Below are 24,224 nucleotides of genomic sequence, written 5' to 3' on the forward strand. Positions count from 1 at the left end.
GCCGCTCCTCCTGGGGAAGGAAGGGGAGTCTCCCCGGATCTGCCGCTTGTTGCGTCCCTGCTGGAGGAGCAGTGGCCCGACTGTGCTGCGGATCACGGTTTATGGCAACTCTGAGCTGAGAGCCTGCGCCTCGGCTCCGTCTCTGCGGCCGGCTGCCCCGCTCCGATACTTGCAAGCTGTGCCGCACTCAGGCACCCCCGGTCTTTCTGTGACTCCGAGGGTCCTGAGACCACACTGTCCCACGAGGGTTCCACCCCCCGCTTAGCCACTGGAGCGACGTCCCTCAGTGGAGCCGACTTCTAAAAGTTCCGATTTTGTGCTCCGCGCCTCTATTACTTGCCAGTAGTGGCTGACAGAGGCCCCCTCCCCCGCCGTCTATCCTCCCGAATATCGCCTCGGATTCACTTCTCCGCACGTCCTATGTTCCAGAAAGTGGTCGCTTTTCTGTTCAGAGAGTTGTTGCTATTCTTTTCTTCGATCTCCTGTTGAGTTCATAGGTGTTCAGAATGGTTTGATCTCTATCCAGCTGAATTCCTGGGACCAGACGAAATCCAGGTCTCCTACTCCTCTGCCATCTTGCTCCTCTCCCTTCTTGTGTATTTCATATATTAAAACAACATATACTGTGAGGAAATAGCATGCACCACCAAACTCCTTATAAAGTTATAGATTAGGAACTCTGATGTGGGATAACTCAAGGCTGAAATAATGCTTAGTTCTCAAAGCTATTTGGGTACAAACACATATCTCGAATGATAAAGTTCTTGATGTTCTCTACTTAAAGAACTAAACACAAATCTATGGTTATCAAAAACTACTTTGAGTGAACCAAGCATGCTGGGAAATTCCTTTCTACCAAAGAACACATACTTCTTATTGTTGGTGAACAGCCCAGCAAGTTGGATGACTTTTCAGTTGACTGATAGGCTACTTAGTGTTTTGTTTTTAGCCAGTGTATTCAGTCGGGAACAAGACAGTGCTCCATCTTTAAAGAAACTAACACTTTACTGAATTAATACCTGGGGCCTATCCTCAAATAAATAAGCCTTTTTCTATTTTCCATTCTTCTTTTTCAGCAATCTGTAAAACTCCACCATCTAGTTGAGTCACATAATAAAATTACAGTCTCTGTATGTGGGAGAAAAGGTAAGTCTCATTATTTTAGATCTATGTGTGTTCGTATGGAATCAAAACAGGATTTAAATTTGTATCTCTGTTTCTACTACTCTCATCTTCATATGCATTTTTTTCTGTACATTTACTTAAAGAGATGAGGTCCTTGAGACATTTTCATCCTAAAAAAACTTTATTGAGGTAAAATTGACATATAATTAACGGAACCAGTTTAAAATGTACAATTTGATAGATTTTGACGTATGTATATCCATGTAACTATCCATGAAACCATCACCACAATAAAGATAATGACTATCCATTACCCCCAAAGGTTGCCTTGTGCCTGTTTGTAATCATTCTTTTCAACCTCTCTCTCCCCATCCCCATCCTCAGGCAACCACTTTACATGTTTACAATTTTATATAAATGGTTGTACACTAGGCATTTTTTGTCTTTTATAACATATTCGGGTTAATTTTACAGGGGTCAAAGTTCCTAATTATTTTTAAATGCATCCTTTTGTTAAAGTATGTCAATAGTTTATTCCTTTTTATTCCTGAGTAGATACCAGTGTATGGATAGACTAGTTTGTACATCCATTCACCTACTGATGGAAATTTGGGTTGTTCCTAGTATTAAGCTATTACAAAAAATGCCTCAATGAAAATTTGGGTTCAAGTCTTTGCATGGACATACACTTTCATTTTGTACGGGAAAATACATAACTGTGGAATGGCTGGGTCATATGGACAGGTAAATGTTTAACTTTTTAAGAAACTGCCAAACTGTTTTCCATAGTGTTTGTATCATTTTACATTTTTACTAATATGAGAATTGCAGTTGCTCCACATTCTTGTCTACACTTGGTAGTCAGTTTTATAAAATTTTAGCCATTTTAACAGATGTGTAGTGGGATGTTATTGTAGTTTTAATTTGAATTTCCCTAATGACTAATGGCACTGATCATCTTTTCAAGTGCTTATTTTCTACTTATATATCCTCTTTGGTGAAGTGTCTGTTCAAATCTTTTGCTTATTAGGTTGTTTTCTAATTATTAACTTTTGAGAAGTTCTTTCTATATTCTGAATCCAAATCCTTTATCACAAATATGATTTGCAAAGCTCTTCTCTCACTCTATGACTTATCTTTCCCATTCTTTTTACAGTGTCTCCCAAAGGGTGGATATTTCTACTTTTGTTAAAGTCAAGTTTATCAGATTTTCCTTCTGTGGATCTTGCTTTTTGTGTCATATCTAAGACATCTTTGCCTAATCCAAGGTTATTAAGCTTTTCTATGGTGTCCAAATGTAAATAAATGCTTAATATGTAAGTTCTTAATGAATATCTATTCAATAAATTGAGGTGAGGTACTTTTTGAGATTCAAAAATGCATTTTTTATAACAATACGATAGGAAAATATTGGTTATATTCTGCATAGAATGAGTTCATCGAATCCTTCTCAATATGAAGGGTTACAAGCTGGAGGCTTACTTGGAAATCCTACACATCTGGGAAACTTGTTAATGGTTAGGGTAGATTGAACAGATTTAACAGTATTTAACAACTTTGTTGCATAGGAAGGTGGGGAGTACAAAGTAGGGAATTTTCCTAAAGGTTTGATTAGTCTGATCAATGCATTTTATCAAGAAATGATCCACAGTTTTCAAAATGAGACAGTAATTATGAATATAGCCTGGTGGATATAATTCTAATCTTTCTTTATCCAATGCTATGAACATATCTATCTGGTTCCCAGGAGTGAGGGCTATAATTAATAACTGCAACAGATATTTTCCTATAACACAAAGAAGCAAACAACAATCTATAAAATTTGTAGCCCAAGCAGAAATGATTTGGGTTCCAGGATCAAAATGTCACATAAAATATAGTGATGCCCCTTCTCACACTTCATCTCAGACCTCCAAGAAATGGGGTTCATTACAAAAGGGAAATGTCCTGCATGAGAGAGAGAGAGAGAGAGAGAAAGACACATTCAGATCAAATCAAGTGTTGCCTTTTTGTTTTAACAGTTGGTTAGCAAAACCCAGGCTGTTTGCTTAGTTATTTACTTAGGGTGGCTAAGAGTTTGTGGTTGCTGCTGGAAAATTAGGTGCTTAGTAGGGTTTATAACCAAATTAGCTTTGGTGAGTAGAGAAATTTTTTTTTTTTAATATTTTTATTTATTTGACAGAGAGAAAGATAGCCAAAAAGGGAACACAAGCAGGGGGAGTGGGAGAGGGAGAAGCAGGCTTCCCGCTGAGCAGGGAGCCCGATGCGGGACTCGATCCCAGGACCCTGGGATCATGACCTAAGCTGAAGGCAGATGCTTAATGACTGAGCCACCCAGGCGCCCTGAGGAATATGTTTTTGAACTCATAAATAATCGGCAACACTGCCACCTAGTCCTCTTTTTTTTTTTTTTTTAAAGATTTTATTTATTTATTTGACAGAGAGAGAGCAGGAGAGTGGCAGAAGGAGAGGGAGAAACAGGCCTCCTGTCGAGTAGGGAGCCCCATCACTGCCACCTATTCCTTTCATGAGACTATTGTTGAAGTCCTTGGTGGTTAGCTGATAACCATGAGAGTATTGTTTCGTTTTTTTCTCCAGGTATAAAAGGCCTTCTCCAGACTAGACATCATTAGTGAGCCTTCTAATGGACAAATATACTTGCAATCTTTCAGGACAATTCTTTGCTTCCTACTATAAATTAGCATAGATCTGGTCTTCTAGTTATTTCTCCCTTCAGGCGCAAGAGGAAAGTTAGTGTAATAGGTGGAGCTCTGCCCACTGTGAAGGTTTTCTTCTCCATAGTTATTCTGGGACTCTTTTAAGCCAGGATCTAATACCATGAAATGTTTGGGATTCTTTTTTGTCTATTAATGGCCATAAAAAACTTCATCTGAGGTCTTAGATGTACACTGAGAAAGAGACAACAGAATGACAGAATTGGGAAGACATGTTGGGAGGTGAAAAAACTGTTCTTGAAATTCGCTTGGACTTTCAACATCTGTTTAGGTCTTACTTTGTGTATAACTCTTCTACTTGATAATTGAATGCTGTTGGGAACTCATAATTTATATGGCCAGTCATATCAGATAATGGTAAATTCATGATAGGTGGGTATTCTCCCTGAGAGATTAATAGCAACAAACAAAAAACAAACACTACATTGTTTTCTAGAATGTTCAAAGTTTTAGGTTTCACATTTAGATCTATAATGTATTCTGAGGTTTTTTTTAATTGATGTTCATTCTTTGCAAATAGACATTCAAATGTTCCAGTACCATTTGTTGAAAAGACTATCCTTTCTCCACTGAGTTGCCTTTGCATCTTGGTCAAAAATCAGTTGCTCATACACAGGTGGAACTGTTTCTGGACTCCCTATTCTATTCTACTGATCTATCTGCTTGTCTTTATACCAGTGCCACCATATGGCTTTATAATATTATTTAACTAAGCTAATGGTAGTCCTTTAGCTTTGTTCTTCTTTTTCAGTGTTGCTTTGGTGATATTGGGACCTTTGACTTTAGAACCAACCTGTCAATTTCTAATAAGAAAAAACATGATGAGATTTTGATTAGGATCGTGCTGGATCTATAGATCCATAATTTGTGGAAATTTGTGGAAAATTGACATATTAATAAGTTTGGGTCTTCTGACTTATGGATATAGTATGTATCTACATTATTCAATCTTGGTTAATTTGGTCTGATTTCTCTCAGCGATGTTTTGCAGTTTTTGGTGTATGGGTCTTATACACTCTAAGATGCATTCCTAAATATTTCATGATTTTGATGCTATTGTGAATGGTATTTTTAAATGTATATGTTCAATTGTTCATTTGCTAGTAGTTTTTTCAAATGCATGTGATGATTAGTCTCTGTAGACTGTCATGTCTGTATTCTGAAGTTAGGGAGACCTCTGGATTTTGTCTGGGTTCCCCCTCCTTGCACAGTGGCCTGGGAACTCTCTAAAGGCAGTAAGCTGAGCAATTGTAGGGCACCTTCCCTTGTTTCCTGTCTTTTGTTGTTTATGTTCAGTGTTTAAAACCATTGTTTCATATATTTTGTATGGTTTTGGTTGTTTCAGATGGGAAGATAAATCTGCTCCTTTTTACTACATCTTGGCTGGAAGTAAAACTTTGCCTTTTAAAAATACCCTGATCATTTTCTTGCTTAACTTTTTGTGATGAAACATTTTGCATACATAGAACAATGGGGAGAATACGATAATGAAACCCCATGTAGCTATCACTGAGACTCAACAATTATCAACAATTTTCCTCCCTCACTCTGGATTATTTTGGAACTATCCCAGATATCATATAATTTCATTTGAAAAAAATTCAGTATATGTAAAATATAAAGATTCCTTTTTAATTCCTTTACCTAAAAAAACTAAAATAACTCCATAATTAAAAAAATGAATTATATAGAAGGGTTTGAATTTTCTCAGTTGAATCACAAGTGTGGGTTTATACATGTATATGTATTTTCATATCAGGATCCAAATAAAGTCCACATACTGCAATTAGTTGATAAGTCTCAAGTTGAACTCTACATGTTCCCTCCTTTATATCTTACTTTTTTCCTTGCAAATTTTCTGTTGAAGAAAGTAAGAGGTTCATCTTATGGGTTCTACTGTTTGGATTATATTGATTACATATTCATAAAGTTATTTAACATGATTTTCTATAGCTTGCACTTCCCGTAAATTGGTCGTTAGATCTGGGGCTTGAGTTTTTGGCAAGAATACTTCATAGTTGATATCGCATACTTCCAAAGGGTGGTACGTACTATCTGACTATCTTCTTTTTGTGATTTTAGCAGACATAAATGTTTATGATCTAGATTAACTATTTCATTAGGAGTTTCCTAATTTCTACTTCTATCATACCATCTTCACATACTAAGTGGAGTATTTCTATAAAGAAAAACACCCTCCTCAACTATTTCATTACCCTGAGATTCAGTTTGTTTAAGAAAGACAGGATTAATATTTGATTATTTACTTTTATGTACCAGCTTTCAAAATAATGGGTTGATCCTCTAGCATTATCCAAAGGACTTTTTAGAGTCATTATGGCTTCATATGGGTTGGCACATTTCCATCCATGGCAATTTTTATTCTTTACTGTGCTCAAATGGTCTCATCTTTGGCCATTGAGTGCCTCCTCAGGTTGGCTTCTGAATTCTTTTGCTGTGACCCCAGTAGTCTTTAAAAGTTTTATTGCTTTCTGATATGATATGATATTCCAAACTTACCTTGTACAATTCCTGCTCCAAACCTGGACACATCCATTTTTCCAAAGAGCTCTTAGATATGGTTAGAGACCTCAACCAGAGCACTCAGAGTGCTCATTTCTACCGTGTTAGTCACTATTGCTTGGCCTTTTCAGAAGACAGACCTAGTCTTCCGATATTTCTTTTTAGAGAGGGAGAGAGAAAGGGTGGGGGAGGGGCAGAGGGAGAGAGAGAATTTTAAGCAGGCTCAATGCCCAGCCCAGAGCCTGACAGGGGGCTCGATCTCACAACCCTGAGATCATGACCCGAGTCGTAATCAAAGAGTCAGATGCTTAACTGATAATCACCCAGGACCCCATCTTCTGACATTTCTAATTCAAGTTTAGAACTATGGGCTTTTTACTTAACTTTGTTGATTTTACTTTTGTCTCTCCTTTATCTCAAAAGTTGCAATTCTCAATGACAGCAACCAGTTACTCATTTGCTCTATACCTCATACACAGTAATCTCAGAGTTGAAAGCCAAAACACCTGGGAGGAATATAATTCCTAAAGACAATTTGAGATTTTGGAAGGCAGCTATGCTCACCACTATACCACCAACACCAGCTTGACAATTTGAGATTTTGTTGGAGTTCTTTTCCCCTGTTTGTGATATACCATATGAAATGTACAAATTATACTTTTTAAAAAAACTTATGTTTCAAAGTTACTCAGAATGGTTCTTCTCTCTATGGTTATGCCAGCAACTCAATAAATTCATCTCATTCATTTTGCCTTAGATTTTTAGTGTTAACTTTTCAAATATATTTTTGTATTAGTTTATGTGGGTATTATACACAAATATATATTATATAAAGTATATAATTATAAATTTAGTAAAATTATATATTAAATATATAAATTATTTAAAATATATACTATATAAAATCATATAAAATATCTACATGGTTCAAAAGTTAAATCTGTAAGTCAAAACATTCAGGAGAACTTTGCTCTTATCCCTCTTTTCTCTACCTTGTGCACTCACTCTCTCTATAAGAATCATTTTTGTTTGTTTTTGATTTATTCTTACATTTAAAAAATACAGAGAAATTATATATAACATCCATATCTACATAGTATATATACAGAATAGTGTATATATTTACACAACTGCTTAGATAACAGGGGTATACCATACACGTTTAGCTCATATTTGCTGTTATGTTTGCTTTACATGCTTTTTTTTTTTAAATATTGAGACATGGTTGACATACTATGTCATATTAGTTCAGGTGTATTTACATACTTAACTATGTTTCCTAGAGATTCTTTCATAGCGGGATATATAAATATTTTTTGCTCATTATTTCAGCTTTCTAGTACTTTTGTGTATGGAGGAACATTGTTTATTCAATCATTTCTCTATTTTTTTTTTAAAGATTTTATTTATTTATTTTGACAGAGAGAGACAACACAAGCAGAGGGAGTGGGAGAGGGAGAAGCAGGCTTCCCGCGGAGCAGGGAGCCTGATGCAGGGCTCGATTCCAGGACCCTGGGATCATGACCTGAGCCGAAGGCAGATGCTTAACGACTGAGCCACCCAGGCGCCCCCAATCATTTCTCTATTGAAGGATTTTATTTTTTAGTTTTTTACTATTACAGATAGTGCTATAATAAAAAGGCCTGTGCATATATCTGTCTTTTCTTATTTCCGCCAGTCTATCTTTGGCATAGATTTCCAGAAGTAAAATGGCTGAGTTAAAGAATAAATGCATGTATGTACTTTTGCTAGATAGATATAGCCAAATTTCTTTCCATGGAGATTGTACCAGCTTGCATTTGTGCCAGAAATGCGTGTTTCCTCATAGCCTTGTCGACAGAATATGCTGGCAAACCTTTAGGTTTTTCTAATTAGCTAGGTGGGCAATGTTAGATGTATTTCCTTTTTTCTTTTTTTAGGAAATAACTTAAAACTTACAGAAAAGTTGCAAGAATAATTCAAATAACTTTTTCCCTGAGCCATTTGAGAGTAAGTTGCCAACATATAGCTCTATGACTCCTACATATTTTAGTGTATATTTCTTTTTTTTTCCTTAAAGATCTTATTTATTTATTTGATAGAGAGATAGCGAGAGCAGGAACACAAGCAGGGGGAGTGGGAGAGGGAGAAGCAGGCTTCCCTCTGAGCAGAGAGCCCGATGCAGGGCTCAATCCCAGGACCCTGGGATCATGAGCTGAGCCAAAGGCAGACGCTTAATGATTGAGCCACCCAGGCGCCCCTATTTTAATGTATATTTCTTAAAGACAAGGACATTCTCCTACATAAATGACAGTGTAGCCATTAATATCAAGAAGTTAATATTGACATATTAATAGCAACTGATGCTCAGACCCCATTCAAGTTCTGCCAGTGGTCTTAATAATGTTCTTTATAGGAAAGGATTTGGAATTACACAATAGCATTGTTAGACACATCTCTTTAATCTTTAATCTTTCCTTGACTTCATGACCTTGACTCCTTTCACTCTGGTTATTTTGTGGAATGTCTCTCAATTTGGATTTGTCTGATATTTCCTCATAGTTAAATTCAGGTTACGCACTTTTGGCTGGAATATCATAGAAGTGATGCCGTGTCCTCATTGTTTCCTCTCAGGTGGTACATAATTTAAATTTGTTGTATTACTGGTGATGTTAACTTGGATCACTTAATTAAATAGTATCTGCCAGGTTTCTCCATTGTAAATTTACTCTTTTGCCCTTTGTAATTAATAGTTATTTTGTTGAGAGATACTTTGAGACTATATAAACAAGCCACCCTCATTAAATTTACCTACTAGTTGTACATTGCTATTTCTTGGCTAAATTATTACTTTGATAGTTGCCAAATGGTGATTTTCTAATTGTATCTTTTCTCCTACATTAATTGTAATTTTACTGTAAGAAAAAGCTATCTTTTCTCCCCATTTATTTATCCATTTACTTATGTCATATGGACTCATGAATTCCTATTTTATTTTACGGGTTATAGTTCATTTATCATCATTTACTGTAATGCTCAAATCATTATAGATTTAGGGAGTGAGAGCCCCTTAAGTTGGCTTTGATGTTTTTTCTATCTGTCTCCATCTTTCCTTGAGCGCTTTTTTACTTAATGGAGCAACAAAATGTTTTAGCTTATATCATACTTCTCTTGGCCCAGCCTTGTAACCAGCCATTTCCTTAAGGAACCCTGATTCTTTTTTGGGGAGGAGGAATAGAATTTAGAAACTAAAATTTGGGCACTAGATATGCACATTATTATTTGGGTTTCATGGCTCCTAGGCCCTCTCAGACAACATAATTAACGAATATACGTATAAAAAAAGACAAGCAAACATATATGTGTGTATTCTCATATACATATTCATTTACATCTATATTATTTTTCTATTTATCTATTGAAAACTGTCAATTTACATTGTTGTCTCCAATTCTAATCCAATACCACAGAGTTCAGTCTAGTTTTATTTCCGTCTATATTTGTAACTTCCTTTCTTCATGAGAAACCTGGCTCTCATTAGCCTCATTATATTACTTATTCTATCAATCCCTGCTGAGTGTAACCCATCATCTATCATTACTGATGCTTTCCCCCACTTCCATGTAGACATATTTTTCACTGCTTGAACTCCAACATCCCACACCAGGCCACTGTCAACATGGGGGCCCTTCTCTCCCTCCTTGGGCTCTGACCCCCTGCACCATGCCATGTGAACACCTGTCCATCCTTGTTAGGCTCCAAAACCTGCAGCAGGCTGCCACCCACATCCCCAACCTTCTGCAAGGATGCCTAGCTTGTTTAACCTCGATAGCTTTGAGACTGAGCAAGGAAGGAAAGAAATACAAGAAAGCAGACAGGAAGAAAGGAAGGAAGGAAGGCAGTTAGGAAGGAAGGAATTTTCAATTTTTAAGTTCAAATTTAATATGTTGCTTGAATTGTGTGTGTGCATGTGCAGTTGTGAACTGCTAACATCTCTAGCAATTTTGCTATAGTCATTTGCTATACATCTCTCTCTTTTTTTAAGAGTTCTTTATATATTAGGAATATTAATCTTTTGTAATGTAATGTAAGTTTCAAACATGTTTTCTGAATTTGTCTTTAGTTTTTTTCTGTTTATTTATTGTTTTACCGTACAAAGGTTTTTATTTTATGTAATCTGTTATTTTTTTCTTATTGTTTCCAGATTTCAAATCGATGTTGAGGGACAGCTTTCTTTTTAAAAATGCCCTGGTTGCTTTTTCATTGATTTCCAATTAAGGTAGTTGTTGGACTATGTTTCTGTGGGAAAAAAATCTGACTTGACTCTGCCATCTCTCACACTTTCAGCTGGAGTCCAAGAACTGGAATCACGCTTCCTGGTACCTGGAGATCTATTAGTTTTGACAGCGAACAAAGTGCAAATGCCATGTGATGCCATCCTGATTGATGGCAGCTGTGTGGTAGATGAAGGCATGCTGACAGGTACGGTTCTGTTTCATGATTTACAGCCTCCGTAAGCTCTCCTGGGTTCCTCCTCTATCTGAACAACGATGGCAAAGCACGGGGCTGCTGTGGCACCTTCCCACTCCCACAAGTCTTACTTGACTGTCCTGCTCTGGATGGTTTTGAGGGTTCAAATTAAAGCTGCTTTCTATGTGCTAAGTTTGATACAGTTGTAACTTTCTGAGAGCTTAGCATTTTCTTCTTGACCAAAGGGTATTACAATCCTGTCATTTTACTTTAAAAGGTTGTGGAGGTCATTAGACGTTTCAGAATCATCTGTGACTTTTATGTTTAGTGTTTTCATATAAAATATATCTTCAGATAAACTTGGAGGATGATGACATCCTGTTGATGTCATCTAGAAACCCAGAAGGTCAAATCCAAGCTCTTTCTGGCTTGGCTTGACCATGTCGAAAAGTTCATGACACAGGATTTGGCACATCTGCTACTATGAAAATACACACTGGGAATTTTGGACTACCTGTATTTCATTTTTAAATAGCATGCTGGAGCTGGGAGGGACCTTAGAGGTCACTGCATCTCATGGATATGGAAGCTGAGGTCTAGAGAGGAGAAGTTACTTGTTCAAGGTCACAGTGCTTTGAGTTCTCACGCATACATATGAGGAGATGTTTTGCCAACATTTCTGTAAGATAAAGAAGAATCATAAAGTCTTTTTCACAGGTGGACTAGGGGGTTGAAAAGACACATTGATATACTGTGGTTCCCATGAAAGCCCAAATTGAATCCATTTCTCCTGGGCAGCCCAGGAAGGCATGAAATAAGAGACAAGAACACACATCTTTCTTCTATTAACTTTACCAAAAATATATTTTTAAAAATATTTTATTTATTTATTTGACAGAGAGAGAGAGCAAGAGAGGGGACACAAGCAGGGGGAGTGGGAGAGGGAGAAGCAGGCTTCCCGCTGAGCAGGGAGCCCGATGCGGGACTCAATCCCGGGACCCTGGGATCATGACCTGAGCCGAAGGCAGACGTTTGACAACTGAGCCACCCAGGTGCCCCCCAAAAATATTTTTTAAATGTGTGGCAGGCCAGGTTTCTTCCTATAAGGAACACATAGATTTGTAAAAATCCCTTAGTGCTGGGACTCCTGCAATACTAAGGACCATTTTCCTGCAAAAGTGCGGAATATATACCTGACTTTGTACTGCCCACTCTGCAAAGACCAGTGGAAGGTTTACAAGGTTTGTTTCTCAGAACAGGCCCTAATTATTTCCATAACTTCATTCACCACCTTGTATTAGCACTTCAACCTGCTTCAGTCTGTCCCCACTGCATGGCAAAAGTCACCCATGTCCCAATTGCCAAATCCAAAGGATTCTTCAGATTTCTTTTCTTATGGGCCTCTCTGCTGCTTTTGACTATTCTGACCATCTCTTCCTTTGGAAAACTCTCTTCTCCCTAATTTTCCAAGACAGCCTATCTCTCCAAGTTCTTCTACCACTGATGACACCATCCAGTGTCCTATGCTGCTTCTCCTTCCCCATACTCTTGATTGTTGGTGCTGCTCAGAGCTATGTCCTAGCCCTATCCTCTTCTACCCTCACATGTGGTCCCTAAGTAATCTCATCTCTCCCATGGCTTTAATCATGGTCTGCAAGGTGGTGAATCTGACTAAATGTCTCTGGTCAAGACCTCTCCCCTGAACTCCAGACCCAAATAAATAAACGCAAGACATCTCAGCAGAGCCATTCCACAAGGCATCTCCAACTCATGGTGACCATAAGGCAATTCTTCCTTCCTCCTATAATCCCTGTGTTGATGACTACCACCACCCTCTGCTCATTCTCCCAAGTTGGAAACCAGGAAGCCATTTTGAATTTCTCTGTCCCTATGACCTGCCAAGATAAAAACTCCCCAAGTTTTGTAACTTCTCGCCTCCTTATTTCTCAAATCCAGCACTTCCTCTCTACTCCCACTGCCAACTGCCATAGTTCAGATCTCGTTCTCTCCAACTGGATGTCCAGCCTCCAACCTCACCAGACTTCAGTCCACTCCCATACAGCAGACAGAGTGCTCTCTCTTATACACAAATATGATGTTAGTCTCCTGAATAAAGCAGTGAAGTATCTCCCTACCCCCTTCTGCCACTAATGCCTACAAAAACCATTTAAACACTTAAATATGTGCACTTGGGCCCTCCATGCTTTGACTCCTACACAGCTCTCATGGCCACTCACTCCCCAACACCCCACATTCTGGATTGCACAACTTGCTATTCCCTACATAGCTATTTCTAGCCTTTTTAAGCATCCATGTGTGATGTTACAAAACTTATAGTATTTATAATACATTATACTTATTTGCCTGGACTACAAATCTCCTAAAAACAAGAACCATATTTCTTTCTCCTTGTATCCCTAAAACCTAGGGTTGTCCTTGCCTCCATGGCAAGCTTAGAACAAATGTCGGCCACATGCTGAGTGAGGGCATGCATGATTCAAAAGAGTGAAGGCTCCTCACCTCACAAATTGAGATGCTCGTTTTCTATAGGAGAAAGTATTCCAGTGACTAAAACTCCATTACCCAAGACGGAGAGCTCTGAGCCCTGGAAAACACAGAGTGAAGCAGACTATAAATGGCATGTCCTCTTCTGTGGGACAGAGATTATCCAAGCCAGGGGAGCCTGTTCTGGGACCGTGAGAGCGGTGGTGCTGCAGACTGGTGAGTTACCAGCTCTTCTTTTGTCTTGTTACTTTAATGAAATATTTCTGCTTCATTTATCTAGTGCCTTAAATTTACTAGGTAAGGAATAGTCTTTAGGTAATAAGCCAAATATATGTAAATTCATATATTTTAAGTGTGAATTGCACTATGGTGTATGCCTTTTAGTAAAAATAATCCTGAAGACAATTACTACTTATGTATTTTGTGGTTTATAAGCTATTTCCATATATGAAACCAATACAGCAAAGATGCCTTTTCCCACTTTGTACATAAATAGGCTGAGCTCAGCACAATCCAAGCAGGCTTAAAAAAAAAATTACACAGCCAGTTGCCGACAGAGCTGGACCTAGAACCTAGAGCTTTTAACCCCAAATCCCAAGTTCTTTCTAGGCAGGGCTAGAAACTGAAACTTGACACTGAAAAGTATTAGAAATTAAGTCCATCGGTATTTACTGGGCCATATGGTTTAAATTCAAGTAACATGAGAGTGTGTGTGTGTGTGTGTGTGTGTGTGTGAATGCTCATGAGTCGTTTCCTTAAACTGAAATTATACTAGGGAGTGCCTGGGTGGCTCTCAAGAGTCAAGCGTCAGACTCTTAATTTTGGCTCGGGTCATGATTTGAGCTGGGCACTCAGCACGAGTCTGCTTGTCCCTCTCCCTCTGCCCCTAACTGTTCTCGAGCATGCCTTCTCTCAAACAAATAAAATCTAAAAAAATGAAGTTATACTTGGAAAAGCTGTGTTCTGAACCCAGTGTGGTGGTTTCCTTGCTCTGGGATGCATTGAAATTGAAAGTAGAGAGAAGAAAGATCAGAGAGTAATAGACTCTGAAATAGGCATGGTGAGATATTTCCGTTCAGCACTCAGGTATTTTCCCAATTATCCTTTAATTTTCTTTGGGCTTAAGAGCTGTTTAAATATCTCCAGAAAAAAACAAAGGCCATATTGAGGCTTAGAAGAGCACTAGCAGTAGGATTTTTCATCCTGAGAATGTGGAGTGTGTGTTTGTTATTTCAGGATTCAACACTGCAAAAGGGGACCTCGTGAGATCCATTCTTTACCCAAAGCCAATGAATTTTAAGCTCTACAGGGACGCCATCAGGTTCCTCTTGTGCCTTGTAGGGACAGCAGCGATTGGGATGATCTATACTTTGTGCGTCTATGTGCTCAGTGGGGTAAGCTGCTCTTGTTCTTTTACTACATGCACGTATACATTCATCTCTGTATAATTTAGACTCTGCGTGTTAACCTTAATCGCAGGCATGGTTTACAAACCTGGGAACAAAGGCAAACACTGAAAACCTGCACATATACTCACAGTTCCCCAATATCAGTGATTGATCACCAAGTAATATAACAATCAGATCCAGAGGGACAAAACACTGTTTATTGAGCTATCAACATGCCTCTCGTCTGGTACACTTCTCCTTACGCTATTTTTTCATTTTCAATCTGAGAATATATTTATTCCAATAATGTAGTGTTTTGTAGTTATTAAATAAGGAATTTAAAATAAAAGCCAGATACCCAATGTTGGTGAGGTCATGGCAGACTTGTACATTGTTCTCTGCTGGTAGTAGAATGAAGCATTACAAACCTTTTCATTGTACTTTGGAAAATTTATGAGAGCCATACTCTTTGACCCTTTCATATCATTTCTGGGAATTTGACCAAAGAAGTAAAAAAAAAAAAAAAAAAAAAAAAGAAGAAGAAGAAGAAGGAAAAAAGCCATACGCACAATGCTGTTTAGGACTGATTTACCTGATTTACCTGTAAGAGCTAAAGAGTGACTTTTTGTCCCAGGATCCTCCTGAGGAGGTGGTGAAGAAAGCTCTGGATGTCATCACAATTGCAGTTCCTCCTGCTCTGCCCGCTGCTTTGACCACGGGCATTATCTATGCCCAGAGGAGGCTGAAGAAGAGAGGCATCTTTTGCATCAGCCCCCAGAGGATCAATGTATGTGGACAATTAAACCTTGTCTGCTTTGACAAGGTATGTGTGTTCCATCCTCGTTCTCATCGCCATTTTGTCGTCATTGTCATCGGGTGGAGGTGACTCACACTCCTCTGGAGCAGGAAACAGAGGATGTGGCATCTGACTTCATTTTATCTCTGGTTGGGTGTGTGATCTAGGAAAGGCACATCTCTTGAGCTCTCAGATTCTGGGGTTTAGAGGAGGGAGAGTAGATACTGAATAGGTGAATCTTTTTACAGTCCTTCCAGCTCCAATATTCTATAAAACACAGTTAATTAAACTGGCATTCTGTCCCTCCTCAGTCAAAACCCCATACAAAGAACAAAACTGAAACCCTTTACTATGGTCATTGCTGTATCCCTAATGCTAAGAATCTTGCTTAGTGTATAGTCCGTGCTCAATAAATATTTATTGAGTTAGTGAATGAATAGAAAAAGGAAGAGTTTATTTAACTGTGTTTTACTTGGGTAATTGGACTTGGTTATATGAAGACCCCAATCAAATCCTTACTGTATTTTCCCATCTGTAGTATATTGCTTAAGATTATCCTTGATTATATGCCAGTTATTCCCAATGAGCCTCTTATTCTATCTTCTCTTGACTGTATTCTTTTGGTCTGTGCCTATACTGGGTGAGGGTGGGAGCTGTGAGAGGGGAAGATGGAGAAGACGGGCTGTTTTGTGCCCAGGTCTTCATTTATAAAGATGACTGATGACTGCAGAGAGGTCATTGCCTTTGAAAGAAGTTTAACATTACTCACAGTTCTCCTGGTAAGGAGAGGCACGGCTCGCCATGTGGGGCCACAGGAGGAATGCCAGTCTTTGGTGAGGTAGCAAAGCAGGAGTGAAGGAAATGCTCGGGACGTGGTCTTTATTGGGGTCTCTCCAGGGAAGGCAAGTCAGGCCGTAGCTTATGATTGGCTAGTTTGAATGATTTGGGTGAGCTTTGGGCTGTAGGGTTTTCTCTGGCACTTGGCCCTGGGATGATGAAGGCAGAGAACTATTGCCTCCTGAGGAGGAGGGGCCACATAGAAGATTGGTTACTTTGCATGTCAAACACATGCTGAATCCCTTACCATCTCCTCCTTGGGCCTGGCAAAAGAAGCAGGGTGGGAAAGACCATTATGACATGAATTTGAATAAAATAAGTAATAATTGTGAGTAATTATCATTACAATTCGGCCCTACTCTATGTCAGACATTAAGTTAAGCACTTTGTATTACCTCATTTGATGTTCATGACAACCTTATCTGATTATAAGCATGTTATAGGAAAAGGTTCTGATGTGCAGAGTGATTAAATAATTTGCCCAGCTGGTGTTTTAAATGAATCCAAACTCTTCATCATTATCCTGCACTGAGAGAAATACCAATAAGCACCTTTTTTTTTAGGTGTCAAATAGCAAACCATCTGTTTAGAGCAGGGACAGTCTACTCCCATTACTTATTATCTTCTGCTATAAAAACTGGGACTCACCCTTTTTAGAGCTCTTACAGGCTTACGGAGGCTTTGCCATCCATTTACTCTACCATTAGATCCTCAAGACCAGCCTCTGGAGTATGTAAGACAGATACTGTTTCTTCCTTTTATCACCAGCTTGGCCACACAACTGGTGTGAGCTCATCAAAGCTTCTGCCCAGGACCCCCGATACCCACCTGATTGTGTCCTTCCTTGAAGTGCTGATCTCAGTAATGTGTTCTTGACATATATTTCCCTGTTAAAACATACCTTATGGGTCGTCATTATGGGGCTGCCGGATCTTCAGAGTAAACCGAGTGCTTGTTTCTGTTTAGACAGGCACCTTAACAAGGGAAGGTTTGGATCTCTGGGGAGTCGTGCCCTGCGATAGGAGTGGGTGAGTACTCTGGATCGAATGCTTTGGCATTTCTCTTTTCCCAGAAAAAAATACTATACATTTTCTCCTGAAAATTAATAATGAAGATATTTTGACTTTGGCTTTGGAGCAGTGGCTGCCATAGTACCTTCATGTAATTTCTCTTTTTAAACACTTCCAAGTCTTACTAAAACATGTATATCTCCCTCCACCCCACCCCCTGCCCGGTGCCACTCACAAACCTAGGAGAAGGATGGGTTTCAAGTCCTTGCTAAAATGTAATTTGCAAAAAAAAAAAATTTTTTTAATATAATGTAATTTGCTGTCAGCAGATTAGTCAGGGACCTGAAGTTGACTCAATGTACCTAATTACCTCAGGGAGGTACATTTCCTGGTACAAACTGAAACCTTTAGGTGTGCCAGGAGGAAGAACACTGCATGGACTTGGGTACACTGAATTGCAGGAGGAGGAACACCGGTGGAACCGTAGCTAATGCACTCATTTCCCTTGGTACCGTAGTTCTGGAAACTCCACCTTTTGGTTGCTGGAAACTCTTCCTGTCCAGCCAGAAAAGACTCAGTTTTGGCAATTTTCTGCTCCGGGTGGTAGGATTTGCACAGCTCTCTTGTGTGGCCCTCTTGTGGCCATGTCTGACTTTGCAGCCCTGCCTGCTTTTTCTCACCACTACCTCCACTTGTGATCAGAACAGGAAACATTTGATATTTACATTTGGTTTTTTTAATGAAAGTGTTTCCCTCTCACACTTACAACTTCCACCACAAAAGCATCTATTACATAAAGGGTACATTGTGGTTTTTCTGTGTTATGCAGATGACATAGAGTTTATCCATAAAAGATTTTAATTACATGTGTTTAATACATTTTCATATTAAAATGTTATTTATAAACAAGTCTCTTTCCTGGGTTAAAAAATAAATCTTGGTGCTTCTAGTCACTTTAGTCCACAGAAGAAACCTCTTCTAAGTATTAAACGTTCTAAAGTTCTTTCCATTTTCTCTCAAAGATGGATTTAGGTATATACCTGGTCTTCCTGTTAACTAGTATGTTTCTACTTCAGCTTCTACAATAAGTGTATGCATTTATTCAAATATGCGAGCATCCTGAGAGCAGTGTGTTTCTTATTTACATTTGTGCTCCTCGTGCTGTGGCATTATACCAGCTGCACAGAGTACATGCACAGCAAATGTTTGTTTTATTAAAATGAACTCACTATGTTCCATCTTTTGAATGCTTTTCTGCTTACTGAACTGACATGACCTTATTCGAAAAACTTTCTACTTCTAAAAGTAGCTTGTCAAATTTAAATAAAAACAATTGATATAATGTTTAGGTTATTGATTGATTAATTAGGCCTGCCACTCTTTCTTCCTCTTTTCCTTCCTTCCTTCCCCCAGAAAGGTCAAAGTTGGTTTTAAATGACTAAAAGGGAAATTTAAAATTTGAAAAAAAATTGATAAATTTAATTAATAACATCGGAAAAACCTGATTCAATACTAGGTAAGAAGCATCTGACTTATAGGCTATTAAATATCTTCTTGTAAAAGGTAAGCTCATCTTTAATACTTCTTATCTTTTCCCAAAAGCCCTGCCCAATATGCCCGATACTTCCAGAACCATCAGAAGGCTACCTGGGCTATTTGAGTGGGATCAATCATAAACATTCAAATAAGAATACAAGGACAAGGATGAGAGAGAGTTCTATTTATTTGTTGTGCAAACCAGGGTTTGGCCCAATCCTCAGGAACTCAGAATTACATATTCAGAATTACATAGTGATGAGAGTGTGTGTGCCATCTTAAAAATAAGATTTTCTTCCCCCCGCCCCCCGATCTGTATTGGCTTTTCAGTGTGAGCTTAAGCTTCTGTGTTAATCACACTGCTGGTGATTGCTTAATGTTTACCGAAATACTGGGGGTTATACTGAAAACCACTAAGACAAATTGAACTTTTGATATGTAATAATAGATACAATCAACAGGGTCAGTAGTCAGCCAAGAGGTTTTTGAACTTGTAAGGAAGCTTGAATGAGGAAGCCAGGAAGAAATATGGATGAATCATGAGCTAACACTGTGATGTGGTTGCTTTCAGAAAGAAAAGGCTAGAGCAACCTAAGGCCATATTTCATGAGAAATAATAATCTGAGACCGCATTTGAAGACAAACTATGACAAATAAAAAGAAAGATCTTGAAAGAACCTCAAAGACCTTTCCCAAACTTGCTGAACTTATAGAAGGATGATGACTAAACGAAACAGTAGTGATCTGGTGGGGGGGATTAGAGAATGAATACTAATGTAACAAACCATGCTAAATTAATTTTTAAATGGATATTTACTTCCAGAAGCTCAATTTTGGCATGGAGGGGGAGGACCGAAGCCCCTTTTCTTTTCTCCTTTAGCTTCCAGGAGATCCACAGCTTTGCCTCGGGCAGGTCTTTGCCGTGGGGCCCGCTGTGTGCCGCCATGGCCAGCTGCCACTCTCTGATTCTTCTCGATGGGACCCTCCAGGGAGATCCTCTGGATCTCAAGATGTTTGAAGCTACCACCTGGGTAAGACCCTGCTCTTCAGCAAAGCTCAGAAGCATCTTCAAGTCAGGACAACATGGATTTCATAGTTATTCAGTGCTTCCAAATGTGAGGTTTACAATAAAGAGTTGCATGTAGTAGTGACAGGCAAACTAATCTAAGCCTGTACATCTGTACAATGCGACTAATAATAGTATCCCCATTGTAGGGTTATTGTGAGCATTAAATGGAATGATGCTAAAAAAAAATCCCTGGTAATGTGCTTGGCATATTACGGGTTAATAGGATTAATGTAATTATGATTATTATATAAATCTTCCAACTCGAGACAATATAATTACTGTGTAATTATTTCCCAACTCTTGAGCAATGTCTGATTTAAAATTTTTCTAGAACATGGGGATTAGGGGACGCCTGGGTGGCTCAGTTGGTTAAGCATCTGCCTTCAGCTCAGGTCATGATCCCAGGGTCCTGGGATCGAGTTCCACATCAGGCTCCTTGCTCAGCGGGAAACCTGCTTCTCCCTCTGCTTGCTGCTCTCCCTGCTTGTGTGCTCTTTCTCTCTCTCTGACAAATAAATAAACAAAATCTTAAAAAAAAAAAAAAAAAAGAACATGGGAATTAGGAAACAGCACTGTCTCCTGTGCTTAGGATAACTCATTGTTACCAAAAGTTTTATTCCTAGTCATTGAATACTGATTTTGTTTCTAAAGCTAGAAACAATAGAAAGGGAAACCATGAAAGAACTTTTGTTGAGACTGAAATAGATTTAAGAACAAACGGTGTAGTTCAGGACTTCCCAGTTCTGGTTTTGGCTCTGTTCTGACTGCTCGGCCCTGTGAAGTCAGCTCTCCTGTTGGGGCTTCAGCTCTCATGACCTTAAAATGACGGGACTGAATTAGATCAGCAGAGTTCCTACAAAACAAACAAATAAAACAAAACAAAACAAAGCAACCAAGCTGGAATCTTTTCTTAAAAGGAAACCTTATTTGCATAGTTGCGTATAACACCCAGTGCTCATCACAACATGATGTACTATATGGTGGATAACTGAACATAATAAAAAAAAATAAAAAATAAAAGAAAAACGTATCTGTCTTCTTGGAAAAAAAAGAAAACCTTATTCAGAAGCATTCTATAAAAAAAAAAACAACAGCTGGAGTTGCTGTGGTTGAGACAGAAGACGGGGAGTACCGTGTGAAGTGCAGGAAATGCCCTCCACCTACTTAGCCACAAGCCCGCCTCCCCCCACTACATCCTGCTTCAGCTCTAGACCCCTATGAAACATGTGTTAGCCTCGCTGAAGGAGACAATCTCTAGAGTCCTTCCAGCTCTAGTGGGGCATGGTTCTGTAGTAGGCTGGTGTAACTTTGCCAGTCCCCCATCCTTCCTGGGTTACTGTTTCTGTATCTTTAAGTAGGAACTAAAATTTCTTCCCTGAGATTTTTTTCAGCTGCTGGATGATATGATTAAAAAGCATTTTGACATCTTTGGGTAAAAGGTTGTTTTGACTATAATTTAGGGTTATTATTTCAGCAACTACTGAGTGTTTACTGAACACTAGCCTTGTACATCACAGTCCCTGCCCTGCCTGGCCCTGAGGACTATTGATTCAAATTAGACAGAGAGGGAAGGGCAGAAACAGCCTCAAACTCCAGGAAAACAAAGACCCTCACACACAAGTCTGGCTCTTCATTCTCACTATTTTCAAGTTAAGCTCTTCAGAAGTGGAGAATGGACTTTATGCAGCACATTCCAACAGAGAAAGCAGGATAAATTGCATGAATAATTCAGAATTATCTTCCCTTCAAGTTCTGCTGCATTTCCAATGCACTTTTTTCCCCCCTGTGGTGAAATAAGTCTGGTTCACCTCCACCTAGCTGAGGGAGGAGACACCGAGAAAACACTGAAGTGGTCTGAGGATTTTCTCAAGGGGCGTGTTTGAGCCTGGTATTAGTAGATGAACAATAAATAAATAAATCTCTACAATGAAGTATCTCATTTGTGAAATAGGAGATGGCTCTTTCTGGGGACGATTTCCACACCAAGGGAGTGCCGACACATGCCATGGTAGTTAAGCCCTGCAAAACAGCCAGCCAGGTAAGCCTTGCCTACTATCTGCCCCACAATGCTCAAGCTCAAAGGGAAGGTCTCAGGCCTACAGTTTTGAAAGGACACGGATGTGTCTTCTTTGAATTCCATATGTGAAAATTGCTAAGACCTTGCTTCCTGTATTTGCGAAAATAAGGACTGAGGGAGGAGTAATTAATTCCTAACAGCTAGGAGCTCTGTCGGTATGTCCCTCTCCATTCCTCATCCCTCAACCAGGTCCCAGTGGAAGGAATTGCTATCCTGCGTCAGTTCCCATTCTCATCAGCATTGCAGAGGATGACAGTCATTGCCCAAGAGATGGGGGGTGACCGGCTGGCATTCATGAAAGGTGCACCAGAAAGGGTGGCCAGTTTTTGCCAACCTGAGACAGGTAAGTGAATAGACGTGTAGTACAACTGGCAAATCTGTATTTCCAGCCCAAATGTGCCCCATCAGCACTAGATCTATGAATCTAATTGCCTACTGGTCATTGCTAATGTGGTGGCTCAGCTGGCATCCCAACCTCAATACTTACCTTTTTTACTTCCTGTATTTTCCATCTTGGTGAATGGTACTACCCCTAGTTTAGGATTTGTCCCTGATTCTTCCCTCTCTTTCAGAACCTCTGTTTTATCAATTGCTAATCCATGGCCCTGTCACTACATCAACTTAAGCCCTCATCCCTCCACTGGATCACTTCAGTATCTGGTGAATCAACCTCCAGCCCCTAGTCTCTCCTACTCTGATTCACCTTTTATACTGTGACCACATTGGTTTTTCCACCACATAGTATAACCATGTTGTTACTTTCTTTCTTTTATTCTTTCCGTTGCTTCCCACAGGCTCCAGGATAGTCTCATACTCCTTTAGGATCATATATAAGTCCTTCATGATCTGACTCCTATCATACTTTCCAGATATGCCTTACCACTCCTATCCTTACTTCTTGTGCTTCCTTGAACTGAATTCACTGTCTCGCTGTCTTGTGTCTCCATATCTGAGCATATGATGCTCCCTTGGCCAAAATGCCTTTCTTCCTCCTTCATCTACCCACTTTCTGCCAGTATGGTATAAACCCCTCGAAGTGTTTCCATGGCACATTGCAATTGCTTGCTTGCTTGCTTGCTTGCTTGCTTCCTTCCTTCCTTCCCTCCTTCCTTCTTTCCTCCTCTCCTCTCCTCTTCTCTCTTCTCCTCTCTTTTCTTTTTTCTTTTTCTTTTTTCTCTTCTCTTCTTCTCCTTTCTCTTCTATTCTCTTCTTTTCTTTTCTTGAATGCTTTATTCTCATTTCAGTTTCACTGGATCCCAAGAGGTCAATCTTGACAATGTAATTATGTTTAGGGTTCCCACTGACTTGTTTGCGTATCTTTTTAGAAGTGTGTTTTCTTGGGAAAGAGTTGCATCTGTTTGTAGAGAATTTCTCCACCAGTACTGGCTGAGTAAATGTTGCGTACTAATCTTGCATTATTTTCTGAACAGTACCAACTAGTTTTGTTAGCGAACTTCAGAGTTATACAACACAGGGCTTCCGGGTCATAGCACTGGCCTACAAGAAGCTGGAAATGGATCATCACAGCACTGCCTTGACAAGGTACGTGGGGAGGATTTGATAAGGCAGGATGGTTTGCTGGGCAGTGGACTGGGCAGTGGACTGAGCAACATAGCTTGCTGGAATTGTGTGCATAAAGTGTCTCTGAACTTGGTAAGCAGGAATAGAGTCATCCCTGTCTTGCTTCAATCACAAAGCTGAAATGAACACTGGGAGAATTTATGAGAAATAGCTGTATAAACTATAAAATATGACATAATTGTACAGCTTTGTGAAAACAGATATGAATATAACCAGTGTTTCAGAGAGTTTGAAATTATGGTTATGACCTCATTTTGTACCAGATACAAGTAGCTAATTTTTTTTAGAGTTAGGGAATTGGTTGAGAGTTAGAAAACATAACATTTGTCTGAAAAAAATTCTCAATAAATACTCAACTTAATGAAACAAATAAGTAGAGCTTAGATTTAACGCATAATCCAGGTAGCAAGAAAAGCTTTAGAGGAGCTGTTCTAGAGAAAGTTTTGATATGTAAAAAAGGTGCTTACAAGCTAAAATGGACTGGAGTATTTATTAGTTCAAATTTGTTGTTTTATTTTCCACGAGTTAGAGATTACTGTGTTTATTTTGCCTTCACTGCCATGTCCAATACTCTGTGTCAGCTTCTATGGGTA

At 39.1% G+C, this 24,224-nt stretch overlaps 1 protein-coding gene across 1 annotated transcript in view; it reads left to right on the plus strand.

The window, feature by feature from the left end:
- Window positions 1-23,862, plus strand: part of LOC102748847 (putative cation-transporting ATPase 13A4) — a 27,454-nt gene extending 3,592 nt beyond the window's left edge. Inside the window, exons 2-11 of the mRNA XM_081814338.1 lie at window positions 1,077-1,146; window positions 10,710-10,844; window positions 13,383-13,553; window positions 14,574-14,731; window positions 15,360-15,548; window positions 17,325-17,386; window positions 19,785-19,935; window positions 21,925-22,011; window positions 22,240-22,393; window positions 23,481-23,862. Of these exons, the coding sequence (XP_081670464.1) occupies window positions 1,077-1,146; window positions 10,710-10,844; window positions 13,383-13,553; window positions 14,574-14,731; window positions 15,360-15,548; window positions 17,325-17,386; window positions 19,785-19,935; window positions 21,925-22,011; window positions 22,240-22,393; window positions 23,481-23,611 (1,308 nt within the window). The 3' untranslated portion in view covers window positions 23,612-23,862. The remainder of the gene's footprint in view (window positions 1-1,076; window positions 1,147-10,709; window positions 10,845-13,382; window positions 13,554-14,573; window positions 14,732-15,359; window positions 15,549-17,324; window positions 17,387-19,784; window positions 19,936-21,924; window positions 22,012-22,239; window positions 22,394-23,480) is intronic.
- The last annotated feature ends 362 nt before the right edge of the window (window positions 23,863-24,224 follow it).

This window comes from Leptonychotes weddellii, chromosome 1 (assembly GCF_054177405.1).
Source record: "Leptonychotes weddellii isolate Sample4059 chromosome 1, ASM5417740v2, whole genome shotgun sequence".
NCBI classification, from domain to species: domain Eukaryota; kingdom Metazoa; phylum Chordata; class Mammalia; order Carnivora; family Phocidae; genus Leptonychotes; species Leptonychotes weddellii.